General features: G+C 39.3%; 1 protein-coding gene across 4 annotated transcripts in view; it reads left to right on the top strand.

Moving 5' to 3' along the window:
- The window catches only part of clip1a (CAP-GLY domain containing linker protein 1a), a 32,765-nt gene extending 25,377 nt beyond the window's left edge, over window positions 1–7,388 (top strand). For 3 of the 4 annotated variants that reach the window (XM_080738123.1, XM_080738121.1, XM_080738122.1), the window contains 9 exons: window positions 384–521; window positions 1,345–1,451; window positions 1,599–1,698; window positions 1,801–1,853; window positions 2,990–3,095; window positions 3,900–4,050; window positions 4,219–4,271; window positions 6,090–6,217; window positions 6,732–7,388. In XM_080738123.1, the coding sequence (XP_080594249.1) occupies window positions 384–521; window positions 1,345–1,451; window positions 1,599–1,698; window positions 1,801–1,853; window positions 2,990–3,095; window positions 3,900–4,050; window positions 4,219–4,271; window positions 6,090–6,217; window positions 6,732–6,957 (1,062 nt within the window). In that variant the 3' untranslated portion in view covers window positions 6,958–7,388. The remainder of the gene's footprint in view (window positions 1–383; window positions 522–1,344; window positions 1,452–1,598; window positions 1,699–1,800; window positions 1,854–2,989; window positions 3,096–3,899; window positions 4,051–4,218; window positions 4,272–6,089; window positions 6,218–6,731) is intronic. The other variant, XM_080738124.1, reaches the window with a different exon arrangement.
- The last annotated feature ends 6,751 nt before the right edge of the window (window positions 7,389–14,139 follow it).

The following is a 14,139-nucleotide window of genomic DNA, read 5'->3' as shown; positions in this document are numbered from 1 at the left end:
CCAAAGCTGTGAACAGACAAAACATGTACTGATGGCAGTATGGTCCTTTTAATATCTGGGATGTTAATTCCATAGTGTTTCACAAAGTCAACCTGTAGTTGAAAGAGCCCTGAACCATGCACAAATCTCTTTTAGAATTTAGATTGGCATGATCTATTGCAATATTTAAAACCTAATTGATCTAGTGGCACAATGTATAGGTATAGCTAACGCAAAGCATGCAATTTAATTCTGCACAATATTTACTTTGATTTGTTTAGGAAAATAGGAGTGATTTTATTTGTAATAACTACAGATCTCGTAATACGGGTATAATAGCTATTGACCGCAACCAATCCTTATTGTTCAGATGGTAATTTATTCCTCTTATCAACATGTTTAAGGTTGCAGAGGTCTCTGGAAAGACTGCTGAGGCCCTTGACCAACTGACAAGAGAGAAAGTCCGTCTGCTGCAGGAGAAGACTGAAGCACAAGCATTGGTGGAGCAGCTCCAACATTCTAAGAAGGAAATGGAATCTCAGGTATGAGTAGTACTAGCCTCGTAAACCAGTCTCTTCCTGCCTTCATTCGAATGCGAGGGAGATTCGAACAGAAGATGGGAGGAGTCCGTTTACTAGGCTAGAGTAGTACCACTGCTTCTCTTGTGCACGTTTGGGAATACTAGAGGTTTGGGCTGTTACAAGTTTAACAAGAGTTCACACCTATGTCACACTGCCAATCCGACTTATATTTCTGAGTCAGTAATGTCGTAGTGAGCTTTGTCATAGTATCCACCTGCCCTCCCATTAGCCAATTTAAAGTTGTACCATGTAACTTTTTTTATAAAACAAATCTTAAAATTGTCCTAACTCTTAAATCGCTAAAGTTTTAGAACACCTACTCCGTTATTTTCAGCTTCTGAAGCCTTCTCTTTATATGTTTTCTATGATCCTGACCGGGGTCCGGTTTTCGCGCAAAAATTACGTCATCATACACTACCGGCCAATCACAGCGAGGGTTATACACTGCCGGCCAATCACAGCGCGTCTTGAAGTGGGGTCGCTAGCTATCACAACAGGGCGGCCATATTTGTAGGCGCCCGTGTGTCTCTATCTATACTCGGGTGAAACACTCCGTTTCTCCGGAATGCCTGAACGCACAGGAACCAGGGACCCCTCTAAAGATAGATCTCGGCGAGGTGGAGGCAGACGCGGGGGTGACGCGGGGGTGTGAGGCCCGGTCCGCGGCGAAAAACAGCCGAAAGACGCGGACGCTACTGACCACTAGTTGAGCAACTTACACAGTATTGCTTTAAATATAGGACGTATTTTTATAAATATCCTGTTTATATTTTGTGTGACGTAGCTGGAAAAGTTGAAGCAACAGAATTCCAAGTACCAAGATCATCTCAATGTATCCAAGGAACAGCTTGGCTCTGAAGGCCAGAGGATAACAAGTCTCTGTCAGGAAAAGTGAGTATAGCATTAATTTTTTTAGTTTGGGTTGAAATGGCATTGTAGAGTTTCATTAGTGGGGGTTTGCTTGATATATGCAACAAGCTTGTACACAGACTTGGGTTCACTCATGAGCTACTGTATTTGTTATATTTCTGTGTTTAGTGAAGCTCTTAAAGTGGAAAATTCCCAAAAGTCCCAGTCCCTGGAATCTCTGCAGGTGGAGAACAACAGGTTGACTCTGGAGCTTGACAGCAACCGCAAGGTTAATCTTTTTCCTACCTGACTTTCTACATATCATACATAGAATATTTTGCATTGCACTAATTTACAGTGACTGAACAAATTATCTTCTGTGTTTTTCTAGCTGGAGGCTGAGTGTTCAAAACTCAAAAAAGAGTTTGAGGTGCTGAAACAGAGGTAAGTGAAAAATCAGTCATTTTGTGATGCTGTTTTTGGCATAAAGTTTAAATTCCAGATCCATCAAAAATGGTATGTCTTTAACAAGGCTTTTGTTGTCACCTTAAAAGGATAATAGAGCTGTAAACCATGGATCTCACTAATATGTAGTGCTGTTATAAAGTGTTAACATTGTTGTGTTTTGCCCTCAAAGCTTACCAAACAATGCCTTCAGGTATCCCATGCCTTTTAATGTAGCATCACGTCACAATCATTGTAATGAATGAAAGCAGATTGTAATAATCTGATGCATTTCCTTAGTGACAATCATTATTCATTGGTCTTTTGTGGTTAATTTTCCTAATGGTAAGTGGCATTCTGTCACCTTACTACAACTCATTGGAGCCATTGTGTACCAATTTTCATTAATCATTCCACCTAACCCTTCTCATAATGCTCTAACTCACTCCCATACCAACACTCCTTATACAGATAAACTATGAAATCAATTGAGTTCTTTTTATGTGCTTTATTTTCCTAAACCTGTTGGCATGGTTACTTTGACATGGTGCATAGTGAACCACTCTTTATTAGATTTATGAGCATGTTTAAAAAGTAACACATGTCAGCTCTTTTTATTTTTGATAGCTGTTGTGTATTTGTGATGAAGACAATCAGTTGTTTCTAAAAGTAGTATTCTAAAGAGTATTGAGATGTGGTTCGAGTTCAACACACCAGAATGACAGAGCAACTAGTATTGCACCATACCGCTTGTTAAAGTGTTAATTCCTTTTTTTGTCTAATTATTAATTGCTGCTACCTGTATTTGTAGTCTTAAGGGAAACACACACCGGATGCGGAAGCGGCGCGTCAAAACATACAGCCCCATTATTTTCAATGAACTAACCCACACCGGCGTTTGACGCGTGCAGCCGCTGGTGTGCCGTCTCTGCATTTGATCAAAATCCATGATAATCAAATGCAAATCAATGTGCGAGCTATCAAACTATAATATTTGTCAGCTAACAATATTTGTCCAAATATGGGGGTGGAGAGGTGGGTGCAAACGGTCTATTTGGTCTATGCATTACTATGCATAGATAAATTGGGCCCAAGTCTTCATTTTCTCAATTACTCATGTGCTTTGCATTTAATAGAGAGAGCTCTTTGAAAAAGGAGTTGGACAAGGAGCAGAAGTCTACGCATAAAAAGAGTGCCTTAATATCGGAGAAGAACGAGGAGTTGGACACTCTAAAAAATGAGGTGAGAATTGGATACTCATTCCTACAGTGTTTCAGGGCGGATTCACACTGCGGTCTCGGGTGCGTACTTGAGGCTACTTGGCAGATGTTTTGGTAGTGTGAAGCCTGCGTAGGCTACTGTACTCCGAAACGGATCAACGCACCGGCACCGAGACCACCTCCGGAGGTAGTCTCGATTCGGTTTGATGTGTCCTCGAGAACGGTGCGCTGCAATGTGAAGCTATCGTTCCATAAACAAGGAAGTGTCACCACTTCCTTGTGGTGTCACCACTTCCTAGCATAAAAATAACAAGGATTGGTCCGTGACGTCACTATTAAGATACCAAGGATGCACCAGTGACGTTACTGTTATACGATGATTACAGAAGACGTTACATTGTGATGTTTCAAAGACAGTCAGCACACACTGCTTTGGTTGTGTATTGTTGTTCTGTTATTACAACTCAAGATAACGTCAGGAACACAGTCAAACTTTATTATTCACTCTAAACTCTTGACAAGTGAGTCTTCTTCTGTGACATGACATTCTATAATCTCCCAAAGCCCCATAGTCAACAGCACCCCCGGGAGGCACATGAATACCATTATAGTTGAATGAAGTGTACTTGGGCATGGAAGAATCTTGGCCAATGTGAATGCTGGCCAGCGGGGACCAGGCAACTGTTTTCAGGAACAGTTTGAATCAATCGGACTGCAGTGTGAATCCACCCTCAGAATCACTCCTTAAACAGGCATAATGGATAATAAAGCCAGAGGTGTCACCATTGACCTTCCTTTTTTTCATTATTTTTTTCTCCATGTACAGCTGTCTGTATTGCGTGAAGACAGTGCCACAGTTAAGACACTGCAGGGTGCTATTCAAGCCTTAGAGAAGGACAAGGCCCGTCTCCAGGAACACGTTCACAGCCTGGAGAAAAACCTGGCTGCAAGATCAGATGCCATCAGTAAACCCACAGGTAACACTGTTGAACTCAGGCCTACAACAAATTCCAATAGTTATTCTGCACCGTTTGTAATGATGAGAACTAAGAATGTTTGCTGTCTTAGTTTGCTAATAAATCAACTATTAGGCTATTTGAGGGTTCAGAGTAATCTTTAAATGTACTGAATGTTGATTCTTCCAGGTGATGCAGTCCTTGACCAGTTGAGGGAAGATAAGGAGACTGCAGAGAGTCAGGTATCCATAATGATGATTATTGACCAAATCATAATCCTGTTCTACACGGGATTATGCAGACCAAATGTGTATGATATCATTCAGTTTATAAAATTAATTTGTCTTATAGATCATGGGAAACGAAATGTCTCTACCTTTGCTATATCATAGCATGGAAAATCTTATGGGCAATCTCACTTGGTATATTTAAAGATATAATAAATATACATAATTTTGGGCAGCTGTTTGGATAGTTTCTTAACGCTTTTTATCAGTGTTGTGGCATTGGACCATTTACAGAAATATACTACATACATACTGTACAGTATATCTTATATTGATATCTGCCATGCGGTGTCTTAGTTACATTTGAAGTCACTGTTGATCTTCAGATAAAGAGACAAAAAGGAGTGTGTAATCCACTGTTATTGCAAAGCTAAAATGAGATTTTAAAACTTTACCAGCGTCCCTCATTTTCTCAATTCAGACATAATATATTGGACATGTCAATTGAATTGGGTGCTATTATGATAGCTTAACTGAAGCGCTTCATTGACTTCTTTAATACATCCAGCTTCTGTTTTAGTTAATTGGTTAGTGTTTCTAGTATTTTCTGTTAATGATGGCGAAGTATGCTATGCTGTCTGCCATCTAATTCAAATCTCAATTTTGTCTTTTCCCTCTCCTTTTTTTTAATCCTTAAATCCCTCTCCTCCTCCCCTGTCTCTGATGTTTATCCCACCATCAGGCAGCGGTTTGTTAACGTTTTTCATCAGCTTCACTTGTGCATGTTTGTGTGTCTGTTGATATCACAGTGGCTCTTGTTATGCACTCACATTCTGAGGAATTCACCAAATTGAACATTTTAAAACATCGGTGGGACGATTGTCCCATCCTCATATAATGGCTCAGACGCCCATGAGCTCTACAATTTATAGCTTTAGAAATGTATGAGATGTGAGATTGTTGAGGCATTAAAGGACGGTTGAGACACCCAATCTTTCATCGATAAATATTACACACACAAAACTCAAGGTGGTGATGTATAGTTTTGCCTTAAAGCATACATGGGCAACTGGCGGCCCGGGGGCCACATGCGGCCCTCACCTTCACTTAATGCGGCCCGCTGGTTAATACCGGAATACTGATATATTATTGATTTCAGCTGTTACATTTCGAAACATGACCTGCTTTAATTCCGTCAGTCTATATTAGTAGCTTAATGACTAGTATAGTAGTATTCAAATGTATTTTTTGTTTTTGTCCAATGTAGGTATTTGTATTTAGGTTCATAGAGTCAACATGAATATATAACTAAATGTGTTTGAAATTAAATCAAAATGTTACATTTCAGGATTCCAATTAAAAAATTACAAAAAATTATTCAGGATTCCAATTCAAAAGAAGTAAAAATAGCCGATCTACAAGCTCAAAACGCATCGCAGCGCGATGCGTTTTGAGCTTGTAGATCTGCTATTTTTGCTTCTTTTGTATGAGATACTAGAATGACAAAGTAAGAAGTAGCAATATGCAATGTGGCCCTCTGGAGTGAAGGTGGAAATATAGTGGCCCTCACCATCATCAAAGTTGCCCACCCCTGCCTTAAAGGGACCATAGACTGTACAATGTTAGTTGGTTTTATTTAACATCTACATTACTGTATGTCTAGGCACTGTTGTGGTTTTCTGTAGTTCACATTTATACGCAACATAATAATCTGGGTTTACAGAAATGGACAATCTATTCTATATTTAAAAACAGAACAGAAAAAAAGGTTTTCATTCTTTTGTAGGTAATTACTCAACAACTGCAGTTATCTTTTTTTTCTGTCATTTGCAGGTTGATTTCTTGAATACAGTCATTGTTGACCTACAGCGGAAGAATGATGAACTCAAGGGCAAGCTAGAGAAATTGGCGGCGGCTGCTCTGAACGGGAATAATGGCAACGAGCTGGATAACTATGACGGGTAAGCCTACATCCAATATCCAATAATGTACTATTTCAAACTTCTCCTTAAATTGACATTAGGCACCCAGGTGGTGCCTTGTGTGTTACATTACATCGTCCTGGTGAAACGGCTCCCCATCATGTGAAAAGAAGCGCCACTGAGGTCACGCATAACGGTCCAGTGGAGCGTTGTGATGGTAAATGCTCTCCTTAGGCCCAACTGTTGGGAGTTGGCAGTGACAAGTGACTAGAATACATGGGGAATCGGGTAAGCCGTGAGAAGTGATTAGGAACAGTGTTTCCCAAACAATGGGTTAGGATCCATGTTTGGGTCACAGACCACTTTTTCATACATTTACAAAGAACATTTTGGACTAGAATATGTGGGGAATCGGGTATTGGCATAACGAGAAAAAAAGACATTTGGCCAAGTGGGAATTGTGAAACACATTAAATCTTACATTTTGTAGTATTATGAAATGGCAATATTTTGTAGTTTTAGTGACGGTCACATCAACCACTTCTATTTGCAGTTCAAACAAGGAACCCAAAAAGAAACCACCACCGAGGCTGTTCTGTGACATCTGCGACTGCTTTGACCTCCATGATACCGAGGACTGCCCCACACAGATGCAGATGCCAGACTCTCCTCCACACACCGCGTACCATGGCAGTAAAGGTGAAGAACGCCCATACTGCGATATCTGTGAGGCCTTTGGCCACTGGACCGAATCCTGTAATGACGACCAGACCTTCTGAAACCTTCCCAGGAATATTGTTGGCACAATCAAGATATTTGCACATGAATCAGAATATATGCGGTGCCCATGGGCGTGTTGGTAATGTGTGCGTCTGTGTGCTTGTTTTTGCCAAGCATCTTTAATGTCCAAGCCAGCCATTAAGCGCTCTTATGGGAGAACTGTCTCCTTGAATTCAGTACCCAAAACTTTACAGATGATTCAAATATAAATGTATTGTAATTAAATGGGTGACTTTGGTTTTTATGGGGGGGCATGGGAAATTGTTTTTGTTGCTATGTTCAGTAGTGTGGGTGAGAATATACTGTAGGTAAAGAAAGGTCTCCCACACAACTGTTAACTTATCAGTATCCTAATTGTTTGCACATGTCAAGGGGTGACAGATGTATTGTAATATCAAAAAAGGTGTTTATTTGAAACTGTAAATTACTTGATTATTAAAAAGGTGTCAGTTTGCTCAACCAATTAAAGGTGTTTTATTTGTATTACACAAATGAGAACATTACCATTTTGCTAACATAACATTGCTGTTGCGCAGAAACCTTGTATCTCCATATGTATTTTTCAGATATGAAAAATGCAGGGCAAAGGTTTTTCCTTGGCCTCTGGGGAGTGGACATACAAAGTTGTACACTGATCAGTGGAGTTATAGGTAAAAACACAAATCGGCCTGTTATAGCGCCACCATGAGGCTGATTGACCCCTAGCTTATACATTAAATCCTCTTTTTTTAATGAATAAAATGCAAATGTGTCCAATCTATGGTAGAGTTAATACAATATAAAATGTAGTTGGTTGTATTTTGTCTCCCTGCTCTTCTATTGAGACATTTAGATCATGTCAAAGGTCATGTCTCACCTAGACACAGGATCTGACACAAATTTTGAGCAGATGGTCAAGATTCAATTCATCAGGCTGGCTCTATTACTGTAGCTCATGGTAAAAATGTCAGCACTTGAGCTGGAAACCAGGTTCAAATCCGGGTTGGAAGAGGAAAGTCACATAGTGCTGCTTTAAGTAATAATACTGGAGGAGCACATTATTGAGGCAAAAGTAGTTGATGGGCTTCAGATGCTGACCTCCATTTCTCAAGCTGCATTGTGAACTCCAAACTTAACGTTTCATGTTGGATGGCAGCAGCAGGGTCCTCTATGTGGAGATCAGCTTCACTTTCCTTTAGTCCTTTGCCTTTACCTACCGTATGCAGGAAAATGAGAGGGTATCAAAAGATAAGGTACAGTACAAGCCTTTTATATGTACACTGCATTTCTTATTGAGAAAGTTTTGAAATGCCAACTAATTTAATACTTATCTTTATTATTATAAAATGCCACCAATGCACCATTGTTTATCAATATTTGATTGAATAAGCTCTATAACAATGCCAGTACCGTGGGGTGGAATCACCCATTCTACAATTTACAATTTAGACATTTAGCAGACGCTCTTAATGCAATGCGATTTAGAATCAGACAACACAAGGTAATACATAAAATGCATAGAAATGGTAATCTAGGATCACAAGTAAACCAATAACCTATCATCAATCTATTATATAATATTTAATAGGCTTACTTTTATCGCAAGGAAATCATAGGAATGAAAATGCCACTGCCATTACAATAAATACACTGAATGCAGGGGCGTCACAAGGGGGGAAAAGTGGGACTGAGTTACTAGGGCCCAAGGTGGAGGGGCCTGGAATTATTTTATACTTTAGCTATTGGAAAATAGCAGATATACAAGCTCACAGCACGTGTGAGCTTGTAGATCTGCTATTTTTAAAAGGTTGTGAAAATGTGTGCAAATCTTTGAATACATGTACTTTTTAAGCGAACATTTGTAACACAAATTTTGCTTCTGCGGGGTCAAATACATATCATTTTGGGGGTTCTTGACATGAAAATGTTTGAGCACCACTGACATAGAAACATAGGTTTTCCAAAAAACCTTAGAAGGATTTGAAAAAGACTTGCACGCTGCGAGCTTGTAGATCTGCTATTTTTCAATAGTTAAAGCACCCAGGCCCAGAATTTGGTGCGACACCCTTGACTGAATGTAATGTATTGATGTCAACAGCCAAGAGAAAGTCTTGGTCAGTGATGACAATAACCAAGTACACTGTACTTAAGTAAATATGTTGAGTATCTGAACTTGAATATTTGTATTTTTTGCATACTTTCACTCCACTACATTTCAGAGACAAATATTATATTTTATGTTTGTATTGTATTGGAATTTTGTAATAATTGGAATTCGGTACAGGAGTACATTTATTGAGAGAGAAGCAATGTTTCAGTCACTGATGAATAAAACTTTCAATACAGCAATGCATTAACATAAAAGAAAATGTACTTTGTTATTTGTACTTTTTTTTCATTCTGAATTAATGAGTATTTTTAAAGGCAAACTCTGGTAACTCAAGTACACATTTGACACTAATATTTGACCAATGACCAGGAGTATACTTTGACTCAAGTGCAGGAGTTGAGTACTTTGTCCATCACTGGTCTTGGTCATGGAGATAATCAGATAAATCAGATGTCCTTATTGTGTTCTATACACAAACAAGAATTAAAAGCTATCTCTGATTACAGAAAGTTCCAAGTTTGATTGTTTTGACGTTCCTCTAAGATTACTTAAAGTAAAGAAAAACGAATTGTTTCATGACAGATCCCTAACTGATGAGATGGAATGGTGACAAATTTGGAGATATATTTTATGATGTGAACTTGTGCTTTGAGTGCACGCATAAAGGAGCTTGTATTTATGCTCACCTTTGGAATCTGCTCTATTCTTCTGTCCAACGGTGCTGTCTCTGCCCGTCTTGGATTTCTTGTCCCCCTTTTTGTCATCTTTGATTCTCTTTGCTAAATCCTAAAAGGATTTAAATCAGTTTCTCTCTCAGCTTGTTTTAGGGTTTGTTAAATCTAGAACTTTGGGTAATAGTTGTTATCATTTAAAAATGACAAAGTGACATGTTTTGCCATTGTACTCCAAATGTACAGTATGTGTAGAAATGAATGTGTTCCACCAACCTTTTCCATTGGTTCCATAGCCCTCATACTGGGTTCTGTGACCAGGAAACCAAGGTCACCCACAAGGTCAACTTTCTGACTTTGTTTGACCAGGTCCTGGAGAGGGACATGGACAGTCCTGAGGACTGTTCTGATGGGGGCGTCCTGGACCATGTCAATGACACACTTCTTCTTTCTGTCTTTGGAGCCGGCTTTGACTGGAGCCTGGGCACAATGTCAAAATCATCTGATAAAATAACTTCATGAAGCTGATCCTTATAAAGTAAAAACTGTCCAACATTGTATCATCTCTATGGTCGGAAATGGCACTCTAACCCCACAGTGAAATGTTTTGCCAGTTCATTCGGTGGCTTTATCCCACATACAACCCATATCGCACTGCCCAGGGCCATCATCATATATCCATGTGCAGTTCTTTGGTCAAATGACACTCAAGTCTTTGGGAACATTTTGCTAGGAGTTCACATTTGCTATCCAGAAAACAACATTCATATACTTTGCACGATTATTGAAAAGCAAGCTATTAATGGGAGTAGCTATGTTTTCAGATGTCTTTTAGATGTGCACATTGTTAGATATGAATTATTATACCATAATTCTATGTTTGTGTATGAAGCTCATATGACCATATAAGGTTAAATATTATTGAAGTGGCAATCTTCTTTTCCCATAAAAAATTGCACTCCTGTGCAGCAGTGAGGAATAAGTTGACGCACCAAACAGTAACTGTAATCAAAAGTAGCTTTACTCCAAAAAATCTAAATCAAACAGTACAGTATATGAGTGTGTGGTCAAAAAACTGTGTAGCTCCAAACACTGCTTCACTCAGACTAACAGCAAACACAGAAACCTCACCAGAATAAGTGAGTTGGTAATCAAATCAAACTGAGCACACTATAGGCTGAGGCTTAATTACAATGACATCATACTGTAGATCAAAGAACTTACTCAGGGTGTGACACAGGTCAATTAGGCTCTACACAGGTCATTTAGGTCATTCCAATTAGGTCATCAATTTGGCTCTTACATTTCCAGCCCCTAATTGTTTACCATTAACTCAAAACAATTACAAATTCACAAAATCAAACACAAAGAGCCAAAAACATAATCATCATGCATCAAAATTAAGTAATCTTAATGTCCATATTTCTTCATGTCTTCATATCTTCACGATTACACTGCTTGCTTCAGCAGGCAGAGTTTGGTTATGGGTCTGTCCAATACGTTAGTTTTGGTCTGCACACTAACTCGTCTCACTGTACCACAGGAGTCTGGGAATGTCTTTATCACTCTCCCCATGATCCAGGAGTTTCGAGGGGCAGTTTCATCCATTATCAAGACGATATCTCCTGGCAGGAAGTTCCTCTGGGGTGTGAGCCACTTTTGTCTCTCCTGAAGGAGTGGCAGATACTCCCTGGTCCATCTAGTCCAAAACAGATCAGCCATGTACTGTATCTGCTTCCATCGTCGTCGTGCGTACTGATCGTCTTTGCTGAAGACTCCAGGCGGAATGCTGGGTTTGGTTTTCAGTAGCAGCAGATGGTTAGGCGTTAAGGCTTCCAAATCGTTGGGGTCATCTGAAGACTGCGTAATCGGTCTGTTATTGATTATTGCTTCGACTTCGCACATGATAGTCAGAAGACCTTCATCATCAAGTGATTGTTGATTGAACACCGAGTTTAGAACCTTTCGTACAGAGCGAATCTGTCTTTCCCATACGCCGCCCTGATGGGAAGCTGCTGGGGTGTTGAATATCCATCTGATGCCTTTTTGTCCCATGCTGTTCTGTATCTTCGTGTGATCTAGGTTCTTTACTGACTCACGTAGTTCTCTTTCAGCAGCGACAAAATTCGTTCCGTTGTCTGAACGCATAATTGTGGGCTCGCCTGGAAGGCGAGCACACGTATGTTATCTTCATTATTGTGGGCTCGCCTGGAAGGCGAGCACACGTATGTTATCTTCATTATTTATTTCTATACTATACTAGTCAGTATCCTCAAAACTTTGGCGCGCTTCATCTCTTAAACGCTTACACCTTTCAACACCATTCAAATTTTTATGTGTTCAGCTTACTGAGGACACGTGTGCTTGTACTTTTGGTTTTGAAATGTTTTGTAGTTTAATTATAAAAAAATAAAAATGTTTAACTTTAAGCACCCAATGCATTTCCAATGGGTTTAGTGAGGAAAGGGACCCATGTTTATATTAAGTCGCTGTGGCTGCAATATTCACACTTCAGATATGCTATTTATATCAATGCGTTCACACAGGTCTGCTGTCTGATTTGATCCAAATGTCTAAGCTGTGTGATGTATAAAACTATAGTTATAGTTAAAACTATAAATAAATGTCCCTCTCCACTCTACTGATTGACACAGCTGTGATTAAAGGCTTGGCTGTCATTGGCTGTTCTGTGGTGATGTAGCCTTACATAAGTTGGCCCTGCAGTGACAATGCGAAAGTCTCGGCAGATACGTCTTAATGTAAGGCTAGTGGTGCTGCAAAGTAACCAAGTACATTTACTCAAGTATATACAAACAAGTACTTGTACCTACAGTACAATTTTTAGGTACTTTTACTCTAATTTCCATTTTTGTTACTTATACTCTACTATAAATACAGCATTTGACAGCTTCAGTTACTTTTTATTTAGCAGATTTTATTATTAATAATAATAATAATTATTAACACGCACGCACGCACGCACGCACACACGCACACACACACGCATACACACACACTGACACACAAACAACTGTTACTGTGTTACTGTGGAGACGTTTGCTTGTATTTGTCTTTGACACATGTTTTGTAGTGTTTTAGAAATTTAACTTAAAAAGAATAAGGTTCCCGGGCGATGGGCTTTACAGTATATATCCTAGAACCCGCAGGGGCACTCTGTGTGGTTGTTGTTGGTTGTCAGGGAGATATCACAACCAATGCATTTCCAAATCAGACGATCAACCGAAGTGGACCCACCTGGCAAAACCACACCCCAAACACTTTAAAAGCCATGAATTTCAGCCTGTCTGCATTTGAATCCTAGTATATCCCATATGCATTTGGATCAGCATGTCCCGTACTGTATACCAACTTTTACTTTACACTTTTGTTACTTATACTCCACTGCAATTGCATTTGGCAGCTTTAGTTACTTGTTACTTTGCAGATTTTATTATTAATACAAAACATACGGTAGATGAATCACGTAGAAGCTGATCTACAATGTGACATTGCGACATGTTGTGATCTTGTAGATCTGCTGTTTTTAAAAAGCTTGTCAATATTAGGACCATCTGCGTACTATTACTTTGATGTGGTTTGCTGGTTTGCAAAGTGTAGTTCAGGGACCCCTAGGACAGACACACACACACACACACACACACACACACACACACACACACACACACACACACACACACACACACACACACACACACACACACACACAGGTTCCCCATCTTTCTTCCCAGGCTTTAAACAGCCATAACTTCAGTTCCCAACATGCTACTGGTCTCGAACTTTTGTTGTTGGTTACCCGTCCACATTATATTTTAATTTTATTTTGATTTAATTGTCCATACCTTTAAAGGACCAGGTCACCTCTGGGACAACCAGATCTTATTTTATTGTTGTGTGGGACACGATCAACACAATCCTGTAATTTCTTGTGTTCAATCTGTGTTTTTAGATATTTTATTATTTCAGCATGCTACAACTGGTCATATGATGCTTTGTAGCATGATATTGCATCATCTCATGCATCATATGATGCAAAATGCATCATATGACCAGTTGTAGCATACTGAAATACTAAAATATCTAAAAACACAGATTGAACACAAAAAATAACTCAACATTGTGTTGATCGTGTCCCCACACAACAATAAAATAAGATCTGGTTGTCCCAAAGGTGACCTGGTCCTTTAAGTTCATGTAATAACACTGCTTGTCTACATTGTATTTGCATTACCATTTTACGTCAGTAAAATGAAAGAGAGCATTGCCTGGGAACTTGACACTTTTACTATTATTGTTTTGGGTTGGAATCGAGCCCACACTGTTTCGAAGGAACAGTATTTCTAGTTTATTTATTTATAGCTATATGTGTATCTCCTCAAAACTTTGGCGCGCTTCATCTCTTA

The sequence above is a fragment of the Nannobrachium achirus genome, assembly GCF_963921795.1.
Source record: "Nannobrachium achirus genome assembly, chromosome: 12".
NCBI classification, from domain to species: Eukaryota; Metazoa; Chordata; class Actinopteri; order Myctophiformes; family Myctophidae; genus Nannobrachium; species Nannobrachium achirus.
Note: the sequence above shows the minus strand (reverse complement) of the source record. Positions and strands in the feature narration are given on the sequence as shown.